The 16,397-nt window shown below is 36.3% G+C and overlaps 1 protein-coding gene across 2 annotated transcripts in view; it reads left to right on the top strand.

Moving 5' to 3' along the window:
* CPNE8 (copine 8) overlaps window positions 1-16,397 on the top strand; it is a 230,607-nt gene that overhangs the window by 23,094 nt on the left and 191,116 nt on the right. For both annotated transcript variants that reach the window (XM_025403626.1, XM_025403627.1), the window contains exons 2-3: window positions 6,919-6,959; window positions 8,386-8,432. In XM_025403626.1, coding sequence (XP_025259411.1) covers window positions 6,919-6,959; window positions 8,386-8,432 — 88 coding nt within the window. The remainder of the gene's footprint in view (window positions 1-6,918; window positions 6,960-8,385; window positions 8,433-16,397) is intronic.

Raw genomic sequence — 16,397 nt, 5'->3', positions numbered from 1 at the left:
TTTGAGAGGGAGTCTCGCTGTGTCGCCCAGGCTGGAGTGCAGTGGCGCGATCTCGGCTCACTGCAACCTCCGCCGCCTGGGTTCACGCCATTCTCCTGCCTCAGCCTCCCCAGTCGCTGGGACTACAGGCGCCCGCCACCTCGCCCAGCTAATTTTTTGTATTTTCAGTAGAGACAGGGTTTCACCGTGTTAGCCAGGATGGTCTCGATCTCCTGACCTCGTGATCCACCCGTCTCGGCCTCCCAAAGTGCTGGGATTACAGGTGTGAGCCACCGTGCCCGGACTTTTTTTTTTTTTCATTTCTAAACCTTTCCTTTTTGCCTGTACACAGTTTGGCTCCTCTTGTTATAGAAATTGTAGTTTTGGGAAATACATTTTTTCCTGAAATGTGTATGTTAAATTTCTCAGGGTATTGTTTATTCAGTGAATAAAATAAAAGAATGAATGAATGAATCAGAATTAAACATTACATTCAAATCACTTCCAAAAATTGAGTAAACTTGCTTTCAGTTGCTCAAAAAAAGTTTTGATTTCCTTGTCTTCATAAAACAGAATTTCTGAAAGCCATTTTGTGTATGTGTACATTAAAAAATGCATATACATACAAATAACTTTCTAATTCCGGTCCATAAGATAACATAATGCCCTAAATAAAGGCTGTGGGCATGGCTCAATGATATGGGGCTTGCTTATAATTCCAGTGATGCTGTCACTCTCAGGGATTTTCAGTTAGTGGATTACCTATTAGGGCAAAAGCCCCAAATGCTAGATTCCCCTTCTACTCTGCTCTCTATAATAAAACACCTAACCTTACCTAAAGTGAAAAAAGATGATGCTTTAGATTGGGGACTAAAACTCTTCTTTCATTCAACAGGCCCCACTTATGTGCAAGCTTGTGCTAGTTTCTGTGGTTGCCTAAGCAATATTTGGTTAAGACTTTGCAGGCTATCAGTGGTCTAGAGACTACACTGAAAAATAGATAAATAAAAGGCCCTTAATAATTTACAAAATTTTAATTAAAACCAGAATCATTCTGCTTATTGACACAGGGCAATTTGCAGGGGATGCTATGATTCAGAGATATTGGTCTCTGTCCACATGTGGAAAATTTATTCTGGACAGTGTTTGCAAAATGATAAAGCATTGTTTGGCTCTACTTATGAACTGTATTTTTGTCCCTATAGAAAATTAAATATTTTTTTTCGTTGGGCTCTATTTACAAACTATATTTCCATTCCTGTTGAAAATTAAATAGAAAAATTGCACTCAAGGTACAGCAGTAGATTTTTTAATGTGTTGTTTCACGTCTGTTGGTCACAGTGTTGTTTGGAATTAATTTTATGTTTCCAAGTTGAGGACTTAACCCCTAAAACAAGTATCTTGTATTTTTTTTTTTTTTAATTAGAACTTAGCAAAATTGCCTTTACTCTGAAACTATTAACTTTAAAATTCATATACATATCAAGTAGGTTGTCTTTTTCAAATTTCATCTGTGGAAGGATAATGATATTTGTTTCCCTTTTAAAGGATTTTTTAATATGAATATTTATTGGGTGATTTTATCTGCTGAGCAGGAAAGAGTGAATAGCATGCCTGCAACTTTAGGATTAACTCATGAGTCACTTTTTACTTTAAATACATCATGTTATGCTCATTTTACATATGAAGAATTCAAAGTTTTTATTTTCTACTATTAAATCCTTAATACATATAAATATAATAGAAAAAATACTTAGCTTTTTAAAAATAATATTGCAGGATTTTTTCCTTAGTTTGGCTAAAGATAGGGTCCTTGTCCCACAGTCATGAAAATTTAGGCTCACAGATAATTCGAGGAGGGAGAAAAATGGGGGACATATTTGGCAAAAAGGGAGAAAAAAGGGGGAAACAGAGAATCTCTGTAAAGCCAGAGTCCCTGCTGGGGTGCTTCCTGTCTGGCAATTTGAATCTCAGGTTCCACATAGGAAGAGGAGTGGCCAGGCTCCTCCCTGATGCAAAGGGGCAAACTATGACTCCACCGCAGTGTGCACTCCCAGTGCACAGGCTGGTTGGAATTTTGCCAGGGACCCCTCTCCACCTGGGTGTCTCAATAAGGTACTTATTTCAGGATATGTATTTATTTAGATCGCTTGCATTATATATATGATTATCAATTATTTGAAAAATAGTTGGAATAAGAGCTAATTACTGTATCTGGCTTTTGTTGTTGTTATCATAGCTGAATCAATTTGACACTGTTTAATTTGACACCTATAAACAGTGTTTTCTCCCTATAATAAACTGCAATTTTATATACCATCCTATATTGTTGTTTAGTTATTTCTGTAATAAAATTCAGGCTTCTTGAAATAAGCCTTTAATACAGATTGTATTATTTTTGATAGTGCTTAGTTAGGTCTTGGCCATAGATTATTTGCTTGAAAAATACTTGCAGATTTGCTTTGAAGTTGAAAGAGAATTGCTACTTCCCAGTTTGAGAAAGATAAGCGTGAGATACAATTTTAAGAGGCTAGCTGGCTGCTCAGTATGGGTCTCAGAATGCCAATTGACAATAAAAACCACAACAGTAAAGACAACTGTGATATTCACGTTGGCTACTCAGTAACTGCTATATGGGAAACTGTCTTAAATTTGGAAGATGGCTTGTTGAGCATAAAGACATGACTATTGTCTTTAGGGGAAGGTAGCCTGTTCTCAAGGATGAATATGGATGAGAATTGACTAGGAAGGCTGAGGAGTCAGGGAATTCTTTCTCTTGGATGGTTTTGGAAAGGTGTTGCTAAATTCCTGCTTATCTACTTCTTAATTTTACATTTCATGCAAAATATACCTCTCCAGTTAACCCAGTGATGTACTAGAAAGGTGTCCCAATCCAGACCCCAAGAAAGGGTTCTTGGATTTTACCCAAGAAAGAATTCGAGGTGAGTCAATCAAGTGAAAGCAAGTTTATTAAGAAAGTAAAGGAACAAAAGAATGGCTACTCCATAGGCAGAGGAGTGTCGGGGGCTGCCGGTTGCCCATTTTTATGGTTATTTCTTGATTATATCCACAAGGGTGGATTATTCATACCTCCCCTTTTTAGAACATACAGAGTACTTCCTGATGTTGCCATGGCATTTGCAAACTGTCATGGCCCTGGTAGGAGTGTAGCAGTGAGGAAGACCAGAGGTCACCCTCATTGCCATGTTGGTTTTGGTGGGTTTGGGCCAGCTTCTTTACTGCAACCTGTTTTATCAGAAGGGTCTTTATGACCTGCATCTTGTGTCAGTCTCCTTATACTGTGACTAAGGATGCCTTAACCTCCTGGGAATGCAGCCTAGTAGGTCTCATCCTTATTTTACCCAGCCCCTATTCAAGATGGAGTTGCTGTGGTTTGAACACCTCTGACAGTATTTCTTCCTACAGGTTAGAGTTAAATTGGTTGGGCCTCGGCTTTAGTTATGCTATTTCAGTTATCCCCCTTTAAGCTCATAGGCTAGGAATTTTAATGAAATTTGAGGATGAGTGGATACTAGAACGACTCAGGCAATTTATAGGTTATAATTTTGATTAGATGTTTCATCAAATAATTTTTCTAACTCGTACACTGTATTTTTCCAAAATTTCTTTTGAAGATTTTGTTCTTTTGTATTAGCTACATCTAGATTTGCAGAATAGAAAGACACGTTCAGGATTTTTAACCTAATGTTGATGTTCAACATCATGTTATAAAATGGTAGGAACAAAGTTACAGGCATCCTAGCTCAAGCAGATGAAAAGTCCGTGGAGGGAAGCGTAGCCTTTTCATATAAAATCTGGTCATGGAGGGTTGTGTGTTATGTTTATTTTTAAAAGTGCAATATATATAAAACAAATATTTTTTTCTATGGAAAGTACGGTGGGTTTGGCCTCTCATTCTGGTTTTCTCTCCTCATTCGATAAGCAGCATCTCTATACTAGTCTATGAACAAGAATTTATTTTCCTTTATATTCTTGTGGTAGGTAAAATTGGAGACCTTTGACATTTCCAGTATTCATAGAAAATAAGAAGTCTTCTGGACTTCTCCAGAAACTGAGGTATTTTGTAAAGAACAGAAGCATCAGATTCCGAATGGTTGCTACCGTTAGATTATTCTGTACTGGGCTGTGTACACTGACCCATTTACTCACTTTCTCTGAGCCCCAGCTTAGTTTCTGAATTTATGAAATGGCCTTCACAATAATACCTATCTTATTTTACTTAATGTGAATAGGCTTTGTTTCTAATAGGATCTTGGGAAGATAAAATTCTTATTCCTAAAATAAATCCAAACTGAATGATGGATTTTAACAGTCACTGGTTTTTTGCAGTGTATATATCACTAAGAATATTTGCCTTTTCCAGCTTCGCAATCATATATGCTTGAGTAAAGTAGTCTTTTGGGAATTCAATCTGTCAGAGATAGTCTATTCTATTATATTCATATGACCAAAGTACAGGTAAAATTATTACCAAATATAATTGGAAAGTTAAATTGCAAATTTCAGATTATGTTATGAAGATTTATAGATTTTTACTTCTCATTACACAAAGGGTTTTTTTGTTGGCTTATTTTTGATGTTACCATTATGTGTTATGGATCACAATGGCTGAGTGAAACAAGGTGACAAATAAAGTTTGTGATTAAGAATACTAATCTCAGCAGGGCGCGGTGGATCACGCCTGTAATCCCAGCACTTGGGGAGGCAGAGGTGGGTGGATCACCTGAGGTCGGGAGTTCAAGACCAGCCTGACCAACATGGAGAAACCCTGTCTCTACTAAAAATACAAAATTAGCTGGGTGTGGTGGTGCATGCCTGTAATCCCAGCTACTTGGGAGGCTGAGGCAGGAGAATCGCTTGAACCTGGGAGGCAGAGGTTGCAATGAACAGAGATCGCACCATTGCACTCCAGCCTGGGTAACAAGAGCGAAACTTCATCTCAAAAAAGAATAGTAATCTGTTCTATTGTTGATAGAAATCCTTTATTTTATATTTGTGGTTAAAACACGTAGTTTATTTTTTTTACATAAATAAGGCATTGAAACAACACTGTTTTCTGTTAAATACGTATATAGCATAGTTTTTGAGTCGCAGCCACATCACAATATTTTGCACTGTCATCTCAGTTTTTTTGTGAATTCCAAAAGAAACAGCATAACATTTTCCTAGGATACCTAATGAGCAAAAGCTTGAGTCACAGGAAGGATTGGGAGAATTCCCACTTAAGAACTACCTTTGTATAATAAATATAATATCACAGTAACTTCTCATATGGAAATGTTTTAATTTACTGTTTGCTAACCATTGCTGGAGTCATGGTGTCTGCTCAGGGGACAGAAAGGATTAATTTAATATGATTACTGACGAGTGGTCTTCGAGTCTGATTTAATTCCAAATGTGAATATGTCTGATGTTTCTCCTTTCTAGGAATATTTCAAGACATGATCTCATTTCATTGTCTGTGCTGCATTGTTTTGTTGAATATGTTCTTATTTTTTCAGTGCATAGTGATTCAATGGAGGCAATCGCTTTCGAGAACCTGAAATTAGAAAGGATGCCAGATTCATATGAAAAAGGGACTTTTCAAATACCAAGGGCCCTACAAATAAATGCACTTGAATAGTAGTCCTAGTGGAAAATAAGACAGCTTGAACACCTGATTTTTATTATAAGTATTACAAATAGGAATGCAATTTAGCTATTCCAAATTATTACCAATTAATGGAAGATGATTATTAAACACAAATTTGAACTTTTAGAACCCTTAAGTATCAAGTTTTTCAGAAAAGCATATAGCTTTAAATCATAATTTTATAAAAACTAATTTTAGATGGAAATTTTTCTAATAATTTTCTACCTTGTGGATCAGAGCATACCGAATTTAACTTTTTAATGAGTACTCAGGGTTATTGTTACGAGCATAAAGTATAGGACTGAATTACTACCACCGAGGGTGGCAGTACACTGGTATCAGAGGAATCCAGGCTTTCCTAATTTTTGATTTTCCATTGTTATTCTGTTTTAGAAATATCTGGGAAAAAAAAAGTGCTAATAATGGCCTTGTGTATGTTTTTAATGTTTACTGAAGAGTCTTCCGGCAAGGTCTGTATGTTCATCTTAAATTCCCAAACTGTAATAGCAACATAAAACTCATCAGAGTTGATGTAACACAAATGTCAAGAGATGCTGCTTCACAATTGCATTCTAATTTTATGGATTAATGTGATCATGTGCTCTGAACTGCAAACAATTTTGCATTGATAGCAACTCACAGTTTGTTGAACACTTTTATATATATATATATATATTTTTTGAGACGGAGTCTCGCTCTGCCACCCAGGCGGGAGTGCAGTGGCACAATCTCGGCTCACTGCAAGCTCCGCCTCCCGGGTTCACGCCATTCTCCTCCCTCAGCCTCCCTAGTAGCTGGGACTATAGGCGCCCGCCACCAAGCCCGGCTAATTTTTTGTATTTTTAGTAGAGACGGGGTTTCACTGTGGTCTCGATCTCCTGACCTTGTGATCCGCCTGCCTCGGCCTCCCAAAGTGCTGGGATTACAGGCGTGAGCCACCGCGCCCGGCCGAACACCTTTATATTTTTAATGAAGGATTAAATGGAAACCTAAAACAATTAGTTCTTTCAAAGAGATTTTAATCTTAGGATGTAAGGAGTCATGTTATTGGTTAACTGGAATGCAAGTCTGAGAAAATAAAAACTTTTATTTTCGGAGTCCAGTGATGTTCAGTCTGAATAAATACAAGCAGACCCTTAGGACATGTTTACTTAGTCATACATATGTGTATGTGTATGTGTATGTTTATATATACAAAATTATGTACATATACATTTTAATGTGTCTATATAAATATAAATATTTTGCTTTTATATCCAACTAACATTTTCTGTTTTATTCAACAGAAATCTTCTTGACAGAGACACATTTTCTAAATCTGATCCAAGTAAGTATTTATTGCTTGCCTTTTGAAAAATCATTTGATTTTGCAAAAGTTGTATGAAACTCATAGTTCTTGTTTAAAGGTTTGTTTTAAAGCGTAGAAAGCAGCAGGGGAGTGGTCCCAAGCTCTACACACTCATCAGCCAACCCTGGGGAGTACTGTGGGTAAAGAGGGACTTGCTGAGCACTTTGAGAATAAAATGAGAATACAAATGACTCCAATGTGGGACAGTTCACTTTGAAATTAAAACCTCATGCTATAGCCATTTGGTAGAAATTATTATATTTGAAAGAAAACCAAATGGGCCATAATTTAAAGTTATTTTTAGTCATGGAGTAATACTTTTCTTTCTTCTTTTTCTTTTTTTTAAATAAAAGTGGTGGTTGGGCAAGGTGGTTCATGCCTATAATCCCAGCCCTTTGGGAGGCTGAGGCAGGAGGATTTCCTGAGCCTAGGAGCTCGAGACCAGCCTAGGCTACATAGTGAGACCTGCCCCCACCCCCACCATCTCTTGGGAAAAAAAAAGAAAAGAAAAATAAAATAAAAGTGATATATAAAATTTACAACTAAGTGAAATATGTAACATCTGATATGAACCAAAGTGATTACTAATTAGAGGTACTGAAAATTAGAGATAACTTGTAAAGTGAGAAGGGTAGTTTGAATTAGAAAACAGCAGAATGAACTGTATAAATCAATGTGTTTCTGAATCTTGTAATATTTAGAAATGAATATACAACAGTTCTCTATCTCTACAAATGTGTGAACAAATATGGTTGAATTATAGAGGAAAGGTTTTTGTCAGTTACCAGAATTCTTAAGGTAGTCATTGGGAAAAAGGCATTGCAATTGGGGTATTAAAAATCCCTGGGGCTCATTTGACAAGTGGTTGGGACACTTCATATCCCTTAATCTTTACTCAAAGCCCTTAATCTCCCTTTTGGGAATTCCTTTCTTGGTTGACAGGATTTCTTACCTATTTACAAATATTGAGGGAGGAAGTTAAAATATTAAATGTAGAACGTGACTTGCCCCCAAGTTTTCCTTCCTATTATACCTTTGAACACCGTAAATATCTTAGAACTTGATTTGTGTTTCACAACATAATGAAATATTTCAAATTGTTTAAATTATGGTTTTAAAATTTATCTATGAAGACCTTAGCAAGTATTATTTTATGTGCCAAGCTCAGTACTTACTAAGTTCTAAAGATCTGGCATAATAGTTTGTTTTCTGTTTAGTTAAATTAATTTTTAGTCACTTGATGATTTACTAGCTTTTTTTTTTTTTTTTTTTTGCAAGGGTAAGACTACGAATTAGGCATTTATTTTTGATGTAGCTTTTGAACAGCTGAAAGCTAAATTGTATACATTCACATATGATTTTCATAAAAGACATTTATATGTGTGTATTTTTTCATCTTTTGTAGTTTGTGTCTTATATGTACAAGGAGTTGGAAATAAAGAATGGAGAGAGGTAAGTTTAAAACTTTAAAAAAAAAATCACTGGACTTGAAGATATAGTAAGTTATAACTTGATCAAAATGATACTTCCTGTTTTTCACTGTAAGTCCTTTTCAACCCAAAGATTGAATTGTTTTTATCTTAGGAAAGTTACCTTTGTGTTTTGTTTTTAATAACAGTGATTGTTTAGCTGACTTATGACCTTCTTGTGGAATATTCTAGGCCTGAAATTTCTACTTCCTTTATCCAAACATAAATTTAATGTGTTGCCATCAACTTGACATGATTTCTTACAAAATTTAAGTTTGTGGGTTAAGTCTTATTTTTAGAGATCAACTGCTGATATTTATAAAATGCCACCTTAAAAGATTTTGATTGGCCGGGCACGGTGGCTCACACCTGTAATACCAGCCCTTTGGGAGGCAGAGGCCGGCGGATCACGAGGTCAGGAGATCAAGACCATCCTGGCTAACACAGTGAAACCCCGTCTCTACTGAAAAAAAAAAAAAAAAAGAAAAAAGAAAAATTAGCTGGGCGTGGTGACCGGTGCCTGTAGTTCCAGCTACTCCGGAGGCTGAGGCAGGAGAATGGCGTGAACCCAGGAGGCGGAGCTTGCAGTGAGTAGAGATCGTGCCACTGCACTCTAGCCTGGGCGACAGAGCGAGACTCATCTCAAAAAAAGAAAAAGAAAAAGAAAAAAAAAGATCTTAATTATGCTGCTTAATACCAAATATTGCCTACTTTTTGCAACATATTTAAAAATAAAGTTGAAATTCAGCTTCTTAATACAAATGTATGTTGTTTAATGAAGCAAAAGTGAAGAGACAGAATTGTTAATTTATTTTCTAGAGTGTCTCCACATTCAAATGGATGGTTGATCATTGGAAGGTGGAGGGCATATTAAATAAAAGGCATTTCCATCTGCCTCTAGTTGCCAGTTATCTCAGGAAGTTAGTGCATTGTTTCAATGAGGTTACAGTTTCTGGCTAGATTTCCCTAGTGAGGTTTGTGCTATTTGTGCCACAGAGTGCATTTGCCAGTCATTTTACCACTGTGCCTCAATTTTGGGTAGAGGGCAAGAATAAATCATTTAATTTATTCTTAAAATCTGGGGGTAATAATTTAAAACTTGTTTCTACTGATAATGGGCTGGTGGTCAGTAGTCCATAAACAGATACACGTTTATTGTATCTAACTGCTTCTGCACTTTTTTTTTTTTTTTTTTTTTTGAGGCTGAGTTTTGCTCTTGTTGCTCAGGCTGGACTGCAATGGCATGATCTTGACTCACTGCAACTTCTGCCTCCCAGGTTCAAGCGATTCTCCTGCCTCAGCCTCCGGAGTGGCTGAGATTACAGGCATGCGGCCACCACGCCCGGCTAATTTTGTATTTTTAGTAGAGACGGGGTTTCTCCATGTTAGTCAGGCTGGTCTCAAACTCCCGAGCTCAGGTGATCCACCTGCCTTGGCCTCCCAAAGTGCTGGGATTACAGGTGTGAGCCACTGTGCCCAGCACATTTCTATTTAGTTCAATATTTACCTCAAACTCTGTATCAAATGTAAACTCATCATCTTTACCCTATGTCTGCTTCTTCTTCGCTTCAAATATAGCTAAAACTGCTAGCCAAAATATGAAACTGCAATTTTTGTAGTCATCCTGAGTTTCTCTCCCACATCTTCATCACTTAATGTCATCCAGTGCTATGAATTCTCTTTCATAAAAAAGAAAAATGCACGCTTGGATAAGCCACCCTTTTTATTCAGACTCCTTTTCTCTTTTGTCATCCATGTTGCAACAATTCTCCTACCTTAGTATATGCCCCCTTTTTTCCATGTTCATCTGTCTAATCATTCCTTTGATTATCTTCCTGAAAGACATGCTGTCTTGTCATTCTCTTCGGAGTTCCCTTTCTCAAAGGCCTGAAACAATACAGTGGAACTGCTTATTGACCATAGATGCCAGGCTAGATGGGACTGAGCATTGACCAGGGTGTCCACAAAATGACTTTGCTTCAGGCACCAAAAAGTTACCAGGATAAGGATACCTAAGTTATAGTACCAGACATCTGGGCCAATGCAAATGCCTAATAATGAGGCAACTGGAAACTTTATTGGATAAAGGGAGTTTGAAGAAGGACAACAAACAATTTTGGACCTAAACCAGGGTTCTGGGAGTTAATTCTTAAGTGGGTGCTGACCAAGTGGTATTGGCCTGTTAGTTTAAGGGCACCCTCAGCTCAAAATCTCCCTTCCTTAAAAAATTTCTCATGCTTTCCTATTGCCTAAGCAATGAAATATAAATTTCTTACTTAATTTACAACTTTTATAATAATGATGGCTAAGTAATGTTCCAAGCCCTTTATAAATATTGACTAATTTAGTTTTCACAGCAACTTTAAGAGGTAGGTTATGTTATAATCCTTATGTTTCACGAGAAAAATGAAACACAGAAAGGTTAAATGACTAGACCAAAGTTACCCAGTTGTAAAGGACAAAGTGGGAATTTCCTTTTTTTTTAACTTTTAAATCATTTAAACTTTTATTTTTATTTATTTATTTATTTTTATTATACTTTAAGTTATGGGGTATATATGCAGAACGTGCAGGTTTGTTACATAGGTATACATGTGTCATGGTGGTTTGCTACACTCATCAACCCATCATCCACATTAGGTATTTCTCCTAATGCTATTTCTCCCCTAGCCCCCCACCCACCGACAGGCCCAGGTGTGTGATGTTCCCCTCCCTGTGTCCATGTGTTCTCATTGATCAACTCCCACTTATGAGGGAGACCATGTGGTGTTTAGTTTTCTGTTCCTGTGTTAGTTTGCTGAGAATGATGGTTTCCAGTTTCATCCATGTCCCTGCAAAGGACATGAACTCATCCTTTTTTTTTTTTTTTTTTTCTCTTTATGAGACGGAGTCTCTGAGAGTTTTCTCAGCAATTTTGGTACATCTGTAAAATCAATTTATTGATGGAGGTATCAGCATTATCTCAATAATATAGTGGTTATATTTAAATTCAGGTATATTTTGGAAAAGTATGTATAACAAGCCATATGAATTTACGTTCTGAGATGAATCACTTTTAGATAATAAGGGGAATAAGTGAAAAAATAAAGCTTAAAAATGTGTTGAAACAAATGCTCCAAATAAAGAAATATAAAATTATGTAAAATTAATCTTTAGTTCAAATTTGCAGTTTAAAAATTATCTCTAACATGATTATAATTACCACCTATATTGTTGATAAATTCTAATGACTGTGAATTATGAAAAACTCTTGAAGTAATGTATGTAAAACTAAAATTATTTTTAGTGTATAGTAATTTCAGAGCTAGAAATGATGTTTAAGCACCATGAATTACGAAAATATGGAAACCTAGTGGCAAATGGAAATAAAAAAGTAACATCTCTAAGAATGGCCACTTTACTCAGAGTTGGGAAAATATTCCAACTAATTTCGTGAAGTTGGATTTTAGTTATCCATAGCCAATTCATTTTGTGAATTACTTTTAAACATTTAAAATTATAGAATTTGTTCCAGGTTCCCTAAGTTAGTATGTGATAAAAGGCATGCTGAAGTTGTTTATGAACTACAGTGATTATAGTGTAGAGGCAAACAAGTCTACTTTCAAATGCTGATTACTACAGTTTGACTTTGTCTCCGCTCTGCCCCATTCCATTGACACTGAGCTATGTTAACATTTATTCATCTCCATACTGAATAATACTTGTTTAGGTGTTTCTCTGTCTCTCACAAACACACACACACACACACACACACACACACACACACACACACACAATACTATTCAACAAACATCAATAACTTTTTTGCAAACTTACTCTCTCATATGTCTTGGCTTCACTGTTTAGCTTTGTGCTTCCAAAGGTGAAACCTCCTGCACGGCATTTAGAATATGGCTTTCTTTGTTCCTTTTATTTATTTTTATTTTTATTTTTTTTTTGACGGAGTCTCACTCTGTCCCCCAGGCTGGAGTGCAGTGGCGCGATCTCTGCTCATTGCAAGCTCCGCCTCCCGGTTCACGCCATTCGCCTGCCTCAGCCTCCCGAGTAGCTGGGAATATAAGCGCCCGCCACTACGCCCGGCTATTTTTTTCTATTTTTTAGTAGAGACGGAGTTTCATCTTGTTAGCCAGGATGGTCTCGATCTCCTGACGTCGTGATCCTCCCGCCTCGGCCTCCCAAAGTGCTGGGATTACAGGCGTGAGCTACCGCGACCGACCTTTCTTTTGTTCTTGAAAGGTGTTGAGGGCCAGGTGCAGTGGCTCAGGCCTGTAATCCCAGCACTTTGGGAGGCCGAGGTGGGCAGGTCACCTGAGGTCAGGAGTTAGAGACCAACCTGGTCAACATGGTAAAACCCTATCTCTACTAAAAATACAAAAATTAGCATGGTATGGTGGCGGGTGCCTGTAATTCCAGCTACTCAGGAGGCTGAGGCAGAAGAATCTCTTGAACCTAGTAGGCAGAGGTTGCAGTGAGCCGAGATCCCGCCATTGCACTCCAGCCTGGGTGACAGAGCAATACTCTTAAAAAAAAAAAAAAAAAGGTGTTCAATTAATATTTGATTGAACACCCAAATGTAGGGACACCTAAATTTAGCTTCTTAACACAGGCACACACAGTTTAGTGTCATGGTTTCAGAATTTATGTGGTGGAAGGATCCCTGTAGATAAATTGCTATGTAGGCCACATTTTTTTATATTAAATGTGAGAACATGTATGTGTCATGGTAACTAGTTATGGGAGCCTAAGACTTGTTCTTCTACTCTTTAAGCTTAACTACATGTTTTGGAATTTGAATTATTGCATCAATTGACAACATGTTATGTATCTCTTAAGGCTTAGGGATATTCATTATATTCTTTCATTTTTGTTTTAGAGAAATATTATGATGAAACATATAAAGCTATTGATACAGGCGAGAGGAAGCTTTTAAAATTTTTAGGCCATCACTGTTGCTAATCGATTAACCATTCTGCATGGCTACTGATACTTTCTTCACTATTGAATGCATGTTGCAGAGCAGCTGAATATTTTTATTTTGTTTTGTTTTCTCTCTTTTAGAAAAGATTTGAATTGCACTATTCTGCTGTGCATTCAATCTACAGCATTATATTTCTTTAGTGGATATTGGAAGGAGTATCACAATATGTATAAAGACTTCCTATGATTGATTGAGGGGATTGTAATGGAAGACGTTTACTGTGTTCTTGTAAAAACAGTTGTGTGACATGTAGTTGAAAGAACTTAGTAAAGCCAATATATTTTATGAAATGTGTGGCCATTAATATTTCAGCAAAAATATGTTGTATGTTACACAGACAAATACTATATTGATCCATTTGGATTTCCAATGTCAGCAATACCAGTTTTAGAAAGAGATCTGCAGATTGGCATTGGAATCTTTCTGTTCAGAAAAGGATATAAAATAGTATTACAAATATTCCTGGATATAGATAAGTAGAAATTGTGGGTTAATATAAGTTACCCGTAGTTTATAAAGCGTAGTTGAACTCTATTAGCTCCATGCATATCACATGTTCAATTGAACAAGAATCACACTTTAGACAGAACTTTTCTCATTGTTAGCTAAAAAGCAAATCCAGAATGTTTTGATCTCTTAAATTATTTTTTCTGTCCCACTTTTAATATACCTTTTTATCAAAATAAAACGCAACGAAATGAACAGCACAAATTATACAGCACAATGAATTAGAAGTAAACACAGCCATGTAACCATCTAGATCAAGATCAAGAAAGGGAACATTCCTAGAAATCCAAGAATTTTTATTGTGTTCCTTCAAGCCTCCTCCTAAATTGAACTACCATTCTGATTTCTAACACTATAGAATAGTTTTGCCCATTTTTAAGCCTTATATACATAGAATCATATAGTTTATACTCAATTATGTTGTTTCTTTCAGTGAGCTCTATCCATGCCTGTGGCAAGAGGTTGTTCATGTCCGTTGCTGCATGGTTCTCTGTTTTATGAATATGCCCCAATGTACTTATCCATTCTACTTTGGACAGATTTTTGGCTTGTTCCCAGTTACTAAATATTATTATCTGTTTAGAACATTCTTGTACATATCTTTTGGGTCTTAACATTCACATATTCCTAATATTATATGTAGGAATGAATTATCTGAGCCATAGGAGGAATGCATATTTTCATCTTCAGTAGATACTGCCAAGTGGTTTTCCAGAATTTTCCATATGCCACTTGTATTGCCGTACATCTTTGCCAATGCTTTTTATTGCCAGTTTTAAAAATATTTCCATTCTGATTAGTGGGTAAAGATATCCTGTTTTTGTTTTTTAACTTGCCGATGATTACTATGGTTCAGAACCTTTAGGTAGGCTTAATGGCCATTTGGCTATTCTCTTTTAAGAAGTATTGCCTATTTTCTTACTAATTTTCAGGAGTTATATCTTCAGGACAGGAATTACTTGTTGCTTGCGTATCTTGCAAATATCTTCTCCCTTTATATAGTATGGCATTCTACTCTTTGAATAGTGTATTTTGATGAACAAAAGTTCATAATTTTAATTTAATCTAACATAGCAATATGATCCTTTATAATCATAACATATCCTTTATGATCTGTGCTTTCGTTCTTTTTAAGAAAATCTTATTCTCTGAAGGCCGTGATGGTATTTCCCAGTGTTACCTTTTAGAAGTTTTATTGTTTCACCTTTCATGTTTAGACCTACGGTTCCTCTGGGATTAATTTTTGTATATGGTTTGAGATGAAATTTACTTTGATGCCATATAGTGTCGAATTGTCTCGGGAACATGTGTTGAAGGGATCACCTTTCTCCGCTGAACAATTACATCACCTTTATCACAAATAACTGTATATGTGAGGACCTTGTTGAGGATTCTGTTGTGTAATACCATGCTGTTTTAATAACTAGTGCTGGCGGCGTGAGCTTTGTAGTTTTTTTTTTTTTTCTTCTTCTTTAGATTTTCTAGGGCAGGGGCTGGCAAATTTTTTCTGTAAAGGGTCAAATGTAAATAGGAGCCAGGGCAAAGATTTTAGGCTAGGTGGGCCTTATAGTGTCTCTAGCTACTGTAGCATGAAAGCAGCCATTGACAGTACGTAAATGGATGATGATGGGGCTGTGCTTCAGTGAAACTTACAAAAACCAGCAGCAGGCCAGATTTGGCCTATGGGCCATAGTTCTTAAACCCTATTTCTAGGATATTCTTAGCTTTACACAGCTCAACAGAAATTTTAGAATCTGTTTGTCAATTTATACATACATTTATCCTTACTGTACTGACAGGGGCCTCTTGTATAGTGTTTAATAAAAGTGGTGACAGGAGGCATTCTTGTTCTTGATCCCATGGGTAAAATTTTCATGTGTTTGCATTTATTCAGATGAGTATATGATTTTTATTTTGTCATTAAGGTGAAACACGTGCTTGATTTTCACAAAACACGTATTTCCATAATGTTTCCAACTGAATAATGATGTATGGTCTTTTAAGTATATTGCTTACTAGGCCTTGCTACTATTTGTTAGAATTTTGCCTGTTACAACTTATATTGATCTATAAATTTACTTCTTTGTCATAAACTTGTACCTTTTGTTGTTAAGATTAGGCAAGCCTCATTACTTCTGCTTGAAAGCATTTCTGTTTTCTCTTTGAAGGAGTATGAGTAAAATTGATGTTGTATTTTAGTTAAATGTTTGAAAAAGTTTGCTGCTAAAACATTCCGAGTCTGGACATTTCATTATAGGAGGTTTTAATATCAGATTCAATATCTTCGTTACATACATGTCTACTTACAATTTCAATTTCTTCTTCTGTCAGTTTTGTGTGCCATGATTTTTCAGGAATTTATCCATTTAACCTGAATTTTCAATTTATTGGCATAACGCTGCTTGTAATACACACTTACGATATGTGTATTTTCTGTGGGATCTATAATGATGTCCCTTTTTT

Source organism: Theropithecus gelada, chromosome 11 (genome assembly GCF_003255815.1).
Source record: "Theropithecus gelada isolate Dixy chromosome 11, Tgel_1.0, whole genome shotgun sequence".
NCBI lineage: Eukaryota > Metazoa > Chordata > Mammalia > Primates > Cercopithecidae > Theropithecus > Theropithecus gelada.
The sequence above is the reverse complement of the archived record's forward strand: the minus strand, read 5'-3'. Positions and strand labels throughout refer to the sequence as shown.